Source organism: Phaethon lepturus, unplaced genomic scaffold (assembly GCF_000687285.1).
Source record: "Phaethon lepturus isolate BGI_N335 unplaced genomic scaffold, ASM68728v1 scaffold15117, whole genome shotgun sequence".
Taxonomy (NCBI): domain Eukaryota; kingdom Metazoa; phylum Chordata; class Aves; order Phaethontiformes; family Phaethontidae; genus Phaethon; species Phaethon lepturus.
In genome coordinates, this window is record NW_010551268.1 from 1 (window position 1) to 9,460 (window position 9,460).

A 9,460-nucleotide genomic window follows, 5' to 3' on the forward strand; every position below is an offset into this window, starting at 1 on the left:
AAAGGAGGCTGAGGAGAGATCTTATCGCTCTGTACAACTACTTGAAAGGGCTTGTGACGACGTGCGTGTTGGTCTCTTCTCCCAAGTAACTAGTGATAGGACAAGAGGAAATGGCCTCAAGTTGTGCCAGGGGAGGTTTAGGTTGGATATTAGGAAAAATTTCTTCACTGAGAGGGTGGTCAAGCATTGGAACAGGTTGCCCAGGGTGATGGTGGAGTCAGAATCACTGGAAATATTCAAAAAAACATGTGGACGTAGTGCTTCAGGACATGGTTTAGGGGACACGGCGGCACTGGATTAATGGTTGGACTTGATGATCTTCAAGGTCCTTTCCAACCTTAGTGATTCTGTGAAAAGTGATATTGTTTTTCTGAGTTTCAGTTTTACATCAGTATGATTTGTGACAGAACACATGCTCAGTACAAGTGTTGAGTGCTCCAAAAGGTTTCTCTCAAAAAAGAATGTGCTAGCAAATGGACTTATTCTTCCCCATAACATAGTGTCTTTCTTGTTAAAGTCTAAACACTAGGAAAGGAGAAGTAGTGCTTAAATTTCTGTGTGTCTTTAAAAGGTGAGTGTATTCTAACAACATCGAGAAAAGTTTTACCTATTACTCAATCGCAGATGGACCTGAAGATTTATTTCTTTAGTTGTATTTGTAAGACCAACTCATTTAGTGGAACCAGCTTGCTTCAAACTGATAAAAGCACACTTAAAACATGCAAAAAGAATGAGAAGAAATAGACCATCATCAAGTTACAATTGTACTTCACCATATTTGGTACGTAAGCCAACCTTCACTTTAGAAGTGGAGGAGAAATACTGGAAGTGTTGATACATTTATGACTGAACTAACAACCCTGTTGTACCTACCTCTGCTCAGCCGCAGAGCTAGTTTCTTCAGCTATGGTGTGGCTGGACTGTGGGTGATCTGAAAAGCTGATCAAGTCAGCAACAGCTGGACTCGACAACAGTTTCTGCTCCAGGGGATCCGTGGTTAATGGAAGGGTACCACTCTGTAAACTATCTCCTGAGGTACTTTGCTTCAGGAAAAAGCTACGTTACAACATGAATGGGAGGGGAGAGAAATACAAAGGTTAAAATGTAAGCATAAAGTAATTAATAAAGTTATTATTTTCTACATTTGCTTTCAAAAAGAAGCAAAATTAAGGAAACACAACATTAAAAAGCTTGATAACAGAACACAAACTTCATCCTACTCTCTCCACTTAACTTATATAGGCAGCGTAAACGAACACATACAGAGGTTTGATCTGCAAAATAAGAAATCCTATGCTGGACTTAAGTCATTACAGGTGACCTTAATTTGACATGGTTCCCAATCAGAAACAGTGTCTCAATAGCTGACACAACACTGAAAATGGTTGTTATTATAATGTGACATTACAGACTAGAAGACAATACACCATTATAGGCACAAGATAACAGGAACTTGTCTTGCTTTACTAAAGTTTAAGTACACACTCTACAGATGTTCAGTTTCAGCATTAGAGAACACTAATGAAAGCTCTGTTTCACAGCAATAACCCCTACGGTGACAATCCATTCTAGATTAACTTAAATTAAGTTCCAGCCTTCACAGTGCAATTAAAAGAGGTAAAAATAGTAAGCAAAGAAACTTAAACTGGAGAACTACTGTAGAAACAATAAGCTGGAGCTTTATTTTAACTAAAAGCTGTTAATAAATTTAATTTGGGAGAAATTCATTGCTGACATTTAAAAAAATGCTTCATATGCTTTTAAGAAGTTCATGATCCATTAGCTTTGTTTTAAAAGTTAAACAAAACAGGAACAGACTTATACCTTCTGTACAGTTATGCTTACAAAGTAAACATAAAAAGGAAAAGTAGTCTAAAGGCAACCAGTTCTTTGCTTTTTGGCTGTTTTACAGTGAAACTTAATAGTTTACAAAATTTATAATTTCCTTCAGTACAGTCATGACCATCCAACAGGAAGTGACATTCTTGCGATCGTCTAGCCAAAGATACTGGGAGATACAACTAGAGATCCTTTTGTGAAAAAAATACAACCATGTACAAGTGCAAAGGCAGAAAGAGCTTATCTATAAAACCCACTAACCTTGCAGAGCCACGTAGGTCTTTAAATTCAACATTAAGTAAAGGCAGGAAGGTACTTTTACAGAAAGGACAGGTAGTATTCAAGTTTGAATCATCTGCTGTCCATCCAGCCATAATTTCTTCATCATAAACCAAAGCACTACAAGCTCTACATTGAGAGCAGCTTGACATCAATACCTAGAACAGCAAAGAATGAATATCATCAGTCTTGTTTCAGGGTTCTTTTTCAATTGGCTTTATAGGCTTAGTATCCACAGGAGTTTAACAGGTATCAGAATGCCAGTTGGGAGGCATGAGTTCATCACTATTTACTCACCATGCTCAAGAGTTATCTTGTACAAATAACTATTATCTATAAAATGCATATACTGATAATTTATTTTATTAGGTATTTTGAGACCTGAAGAAGCATTATCCTGAAATGCTACTAATAATGCTCACTCCTATGAAGCCTTCAACATAACTGAATTGTTTTCAGTTGTGTAAGTCAATGCATATCTACTTCTCAAAAAAAAAAAAAAAAAAAAAAGAAAAAAAGAAAAGAAGAAAAAGAAAAGAAGAAAAAGAAGGAGGATCAGGCAGATACCTATTTCCATTTGTGGTGGGTGGGCGGCAGGGGCCCCCCAAAGCCACTCTATCACTCCCCCTCCTCAGCTGGTCAGGGGGAGAAAAATACAACAAAAGGCTTGTAGGTGAAGATAACGACAGAGAGATCACTCAGCAACTAACCGTAACGGGCAAAACAGACTGGACTAGTGGAAATTAATTTAATTTATTGCCAATCAAAAATCAGAGTACGATAATGAGAAATAAAATCCAAATCTTGAAACACCTTCCCTCCACCCCTCCCTTCTTCCCAGGCTCAACTTCACTCCTGACTTCTCTACCTCCTCCCCCCAAGCGGTGCAGGGGGACAAGGAATGGGGATTGCAGTCAGTTCACCACATGTTGTCTCTGACGCTCCTTCCTCCTCAATCTCTTCCTCTGCTTCAGTGTGGGGTCCCTCCCACAGGAGACAGTCCTCCATGAACTTCTTGAACATGGGTTCTTCCCATGGGCTGCAGTTCTTCACAAACTGCTCCAGCATGAGTCCTTTCCACAGGGTGCTGTCCTTCAGGAACAGATTGCTCCAGCGTTGGTCCTCCACAGCGTCTCAGCAAACCTTCTCCAGCGTGGGTTTCCCACGGAGTCACAGGTCCTGCCAGAAGCCTGCTCCAGCATGGGCTCCTCTCTACAGGGTCACAGCTTCCTTTGGGACCATCCACCTGCTCCGGTATGGGGTCCTCCACAAACTGCAGGGGGACAATCTGCTTCATCATGGTCTTCACCCCGGGCTGCAGGGGAATCTCTGCTCCAGTGCCTGAAGCTCCTCCTCCCCCTCATTCTTCACTGACCTTGGTGCCTGCAGGGCTGTTTCTCTCACATATTCTCACTCCTCTTCCCCAGCGGCTGTTGAACAGCAGTTTTTTCCCCCTTCTTAAATATGTTATCCCAGAGTGCTACCACCATCACTGTATGGTTCAGCTTTGGCCAGCAATGGGTCTGTCCTCTGGAATTGGCTCTACTGGACATAGGGGAAGCTTCTTGCATATTCTCACAGGCACTCCTGTAGCTTCCCTGCTACCAAAACCCTTGCCACGCAAACCCAATACAAGTGGGAAAAACAGAAAGTTGTTTTTTATCTAATAGAAGTCTCATCACTAAACTAGACTGAGAACTGGACAAAAGACAGTAAAAATAATCCTGTACTAGCTGAAGAATAGGCTATAATTGTTATTTTTTAGGCTTTCCTGTTATGTCATTGTTTAACTCTCACAGGAAACAAAACCAAAAACCACCACCAAACACTGCACACATTTTAGATCAACATGGCATATAATACATTTTATATCCAATCTATTTTAGATATTTGCCCAACGGCAGCATTTTTCTTTTACTATGCTATGCTCCTTATATAATGCAGTGGAGAAGTTTGACAAGCCTGGATCTCCAGAAGACCAAACATAAAAGAAAATTACATGGGACCTAGCAAAATAATACTACAGCTGAAAGAAAAGCAACCAAGGCAAACACAGTGACCACTGCCTATGTATCTAAAGTCTCACGAGCATCTACATGTGATAACTGAAACAGAAAGGCACGCTAAATCATTATTGTGCTGGGTTTGGCTGGTTGAGAGTTAATTTTCTTCATAGCAGTCTTTATGGTGCTGTGTTTTAGACTGGGGACCAACTCCATTTTGATAATGCATCAATTTTTTAGCTATTGCTGAACAGTGACTTACACACCATTATGGCCTTTTCTTTCTCATTCTGTCCCCAAGCCAGCGAGGAGGCTGAGGCTGCACAAGAGCTTGGGAGGTGACACAGCCAGGACAGCTGACCTCAGCTGACCAAAGAGATACTATATCACGTCACACTCAGCGATAAAACTGGGCGTGAGGGTGGCAGTTTTTCCAAGGTAGCTGTACTTGGGGTATCATGGTGTTGACTGATTGCCTTTGCATCACTTGTTTTTTGTTGTCCCCTCTCCTGTTTATCCCTCCCCCGCAATTCACTTACTAAACTGTCTTCATCTCAACCTTCAAGCTTTTTTCCTCACTTTTGCCCTTCTGATTCTCTCCCCAATCCTGATGAGGGGGGCAGTAAACAAGTGCCTGGGTGAGGGCTTAGCTTCTGGCTGTGGTCAACCCACCACAATTATTTAGTAACAACTAAATTTCATAAAGTAATTTTCATAAAGTGGAAAAAAAAAACCACCAAAAAAGGTTGAATAAAAAAAAAAAATCTAATTTCCTCTCTAATTCCTGTCTCACTTCAAGTTTTGACCCCTCAACTATCTCTTCTCTCTACATATGACAAATATATAAAAGCATTTAACACACTTTTTTTTAAAGCTACAGTTACACCCTGGGCTAAAAAGTATCAAGCATCTTTGCAGCAGAAACATGGAAAAAATTATTTTGAAAAATCCAACCACAATCCAACTAAACAGGTAATTAAAGCACACAGTAACATTGAATAAATATATCTTTCATCTAGGAGTTTATTAATCTTACCTCCATTGCATAGTTCTGGAAAATGCTGGATAAACTAGTATTATGTGAAGAACTGTGCTCTGACTTTTCAGAATCTAGAACTTTCATACTTCTTGGGAATGAAACTTCACCTGTACAGAAAGAGTCATTTGGGTCTTGTATGCACGGAAAGAGTAATTTATCCATTTCCAAACAAAATAACTTCTGTTCAACCAAGATAGAAAATTGTACCAGAAGACCTCCAAAGATATGTGTAGCTCTTTAACTTCACTGGTATTACAATTACAATATAGATAAATATATTTTTTGTGATTAACATTTCAAAGTTATTTTTGTCTAACACAATATATCACAGACTGATAATAGAAAATAAAAAACAGTGAATAAAAGCTGAAAATACAAAGAAAGAATAAAGAAGGGGAACAGGCATTGGAATACATTTACCAGAAGGAAATGGTTGAAATCAGTTTTAGGAAGCAAAACTATCAGCATTACTTACTCTGACAAGACGAGTCAAACTTTCCTATTCAAAAAAATCACTACTAGATCCCCCTTGTCATAAAGAAGGCTCCTCTACTTCTTCAGCTAAACTTTATGTTTGTGAACAAACTTTACATATCTTGTTGATGGCTGCCAGTCTTTATAGTTAGTTCTTATAACCCTCCTAACTAACTGTAATTAGAAGACACCTTGTCAACATTTTGCTAGGCTGGGCCAGCTTATGTCCACAACATATTCTTCCTCTCCTGATGCGGATGGCTTTATGATATTCACATCATTAAAGTACTGCAAAGCAAGCTAAACCAAACCCCCAGCTTGGTTCAGCAACACATCTTTTTTATCAAAATGAGAATCAAATCTAATTGAATCAAATCTAAACTGAAATTTATTACATTTACTTCATCCAGTTTTAGAACTGGGGGAAGGACAATTTATCAATAGGATAAATTCATCCATTATTTACTTTCACAACTTCAAATCAAGTATGATCCAATACCTCCTATTCCACACTAAAGCTGATGCATTTTTGTGCATTTCACTTTGGCTTTTCTTGTGGGCTTGGGGCTGGGGGGTTAGTTTTGTTTGTTTTGAGTTTGGTTTTTTTTTTTCTCCCCTCAAAAGATCTGCCTCTGTTATTTAGGCAACTATTTGCAGTTCTTGAACACTGTTCTTCTTTTCTGTATTAATATTTCAAAAACATTCAGGGCATTAGGACTTTACATGAATAAGCAGATGTTCCTGGCTATAACTAGTTAGGAATCTTCCTATCACATACACAGAGGAAGTACTTGTACAGTTAAATCCCCATATTTTGTATCAACTTCTTAAACATTCAACAAAGAGAAAAGCATTAGCTATTTGCTACTGCAAGAGAAGATACAGAATTTTTGTTGTACTTTGCTTGTAAAATTGTTGCAAAATTTGCTTGTACTTATCTCAAGGGCTTGAAATAATTTCAGATTACCATAGCTTCCACTGTTATGAATGATTTCATATATAATAGTTTTCCCTGTTTGTTATATTATAAACAAGTTATGAGGGGGAAACAAACAAACAAAGTCACCTGCATAGTAATGCTGTCTTCCTGCATCTCCACTGCTACTGCTACTGCCAAGACTAGTAGTGCTTTGTGCAAGCTCATTTGTAATTAGCCCTGGGACTCCAGTTCTTGGTGACAGATTATCTCCTAAAATATTATCTTCAAAACCAGCAGGGAAGTTAAAGTCTGGTCGGTTGTTTTCCTCCTTTAACACAAGATGAAGAAAATTAGCATTTTTGAGTACTTCCAGATCCATTATATGACTTCCATCTTTAATAAATAATATATTTATTATAAATAAATAAATAAATAAATAAAGTAGCAGATTAAAATGAAATCCTGATATAAAAAATTTATTAGATGTAAAGTAAATCTACGCAACCCCAAAAAGAGCAGCTATTGGACAGATTTTGGAAAAATTAAAGGCTTTAGCAGTGAAAATACTTAGCTGAGGATCAAACTGAGTGACAAAGCAACAGGGATATAACCTTCTTCATTATAAGAGAAACAGAAAAATTGATGCAGAAATTGTGATTTGGCAGACATTACACAAAGTGAAGAAATTATCAGAAAAAATATTTGAGTTAAAGTAGTATTTTCAGAATTGAAGGCAGAAATGAAACAGTCACTAAGACACAGGATGCAACTAAATAGAGTAATGAGGATATTAAAAAAGGGAAGCTGCAGAAATAAAAGAGGAGAGAATGAAAAGATCCTTAAAGGGAATTAAAATAAGTCACATTAAGGGGATTATGATGTACTGTTAAACAACATTTTACAGAATAGGTCACTATAATAGAAAGGCACACAGGAAAACCTTGGTCACAGAAAAAAACCTCAAGAAAGAAAGCAAACCAGTGAGTTTTCATTGTCACAGGCAAAATCTGGTTAAAAAAACAATTAAGGAAAATGTTTGGTTTTGTTTCTGTTTTGTTTTTTTTTTTTTATTTAGTAGAAAGAACACTATTAGTAACATCAGTTAAATTCGTTTCAAGTAGAAATAAAGGTAGACTATCTTTGCCTTTCCCACGTTTCATGTTGGGGAAAGGAGAGAGAATTTGAAAAAGGAAACAAGAAGCTATCTTAACAGCCTGAAGAGGGTAAACAAAAGATCTTTAAAGCCAAACACCAGATCGAGGAGTTAACTAAGAGTTAAGCAGAGGCCTTTAGAGAAAAACAATGTTTGGAGGTACAATAACAAGATGCAGTTGGAAAGGAGGAAGTTACAATATTCATCCCTCCGTCTCCTCTTTCATTGGTGTCATACTCTGAAAAAGACTCTGTTAATCAAGTGTGCTCACACAAGAACCATAACATTTAGCTTCCAAAGTCCTGACAAGTGAATTTACTAGATGTCAAGCTGTCCTTTACTTTCAATTTTAATCCTCACCAACCTAACTTATTAGGTTTGTGATTTGTTTTCACAACATTTTCTTAATTTTTTAAAATAAGACAGGCAGTATATTATCATTTAAGATGACATAATTTTGTTCTTGCTAGGGTTTTTTGGTGCAGTTTCTTTAAATATAAATAAAAAGATAAATAAGTAAATTAGGGGAGGAATGTTGAGAACAAAAAGTCAAACTTTAAGTTTACTGCATCAAGACCATTTAATTTGCTTTGTCTGAAAAGTGGGGTTTTAATGACAGAGGAAAACTCTACCATACATAAAATACAAATTTTATTATCTAATAGTCAATCACTTAATAAAAAGACACCATCTCATGAAGCAATCTTCTGGACACAGAATCTATCCCTCTAACTTTGTCTCCCCAAATTTTTCATATTGAAAAACACTTGCCTCATCATCTGAGTAACTATATGCTGAAGTTACAACTCCCCACATCTTACTGGCCACATTGGCAGCCTGCTTCATGCCTGATTTCAGAACATCCATTTTTGGTCCAGACAGTATATTGTCTAACTTCAGATTGGATAAAGTTGTTACAACAGATCCTAATGAGCCGTGTGGAGAAGAACGACCCAGTCCTGTCAAAGATGAAGACCGCTCCTTTTGAACTCGTGGCTGGGTTTGTTGCTTTGGTCGTCCAGTGAAAGTTTTGGATCTGGAGACAGAAGGACTTCTCCGATTTTCGTAAGACTTGGGGGATGGGAGGACAGGATCCAAAGGCAGGCTTGACCTCCTTTCTTGGGAGTGACCAAGTGTGCCAGGGGCTTCTGCTTCCCTATCTGGCTTGTGCAGTTCCATGCTGGGAAACTTACTACCTAATGGGCTCTTCAGATTCATATAACTCTCTATTTCATCTGCCAAATTACGTGCTGCAACTGGTGACACCAACTTTTCCTCAGGTTCTGGATGCCTTGGTTGCATGCTGTCAATAGCCAGCAAAGATAAAGGGTCCAAGCCTACTTCAACATCTTCCCTTTCAATAGGCTTAACCACTCCATAAAAACTATTCCTTTTAGTAGCTGCATCTTTGGATTCTGGTTTCTGGTTTTTGGACTCAGCTGACTGTTCAAGGTTCATATCTTCTGCTGTGGTCATGTTTTCACCTCTTCCATTCTCAGTATGCTCCTGCCCTTCCCCAGGTTCTTCTAGCACTGGTGAAGACCTATGTTCCAATTCCCAATCACTCTCAGTCACACAACTCCAAGTGCCACTTATGCCAGCAATACTTTCAAAGCTGTGGGATTTATTCACATGACTAGGTGAAGTTTTGGCCCCAGATAAAGCTGCTGTTAGGATCTTGGCATCTGCTCCCATCATCATTGCTATTTCTTTAGAATGTAAGTCCAAGCTGCCTTTTTTCAGCAGCATTCCTG

At 38.2% G+C, this 9,460-nt stretch overlaps 1 protein-coding gene across 1 annotated transcript in view; it reads right to left on the reverse strand.

Moving 5' to 3' along the window:
• Positions 1–873: 873 nt before the first annotated feature.
• The window catches only part of LOC104623687 (DENN domain-containing protein 4C-like), a gene marked incomplete at both ends in the record, with an annotated part of 10,219 nt that continues 1,632 nt past the window's right edge, over positions 874–9,460 (reverse strand). The window contains 5 exon segments of the mRNA XM_010290855.1: positions 874–1,056; positions 2,101–2,276; positions 5,158–5,267; positions 6,701–6,881; positions 8,478–9,460. The exon segment at positions 8,478–9,460 is cut by the window's right edge and continues 16 nt beyond it. Of these exon segments, the coding sequence (XP_010289157.1) occupies positions 874–1,056; positions 2,101–2,276; positions 5,158–5,267; positions 6,701–6,881; positions 8,478–9,460 (1,633 nt within the window).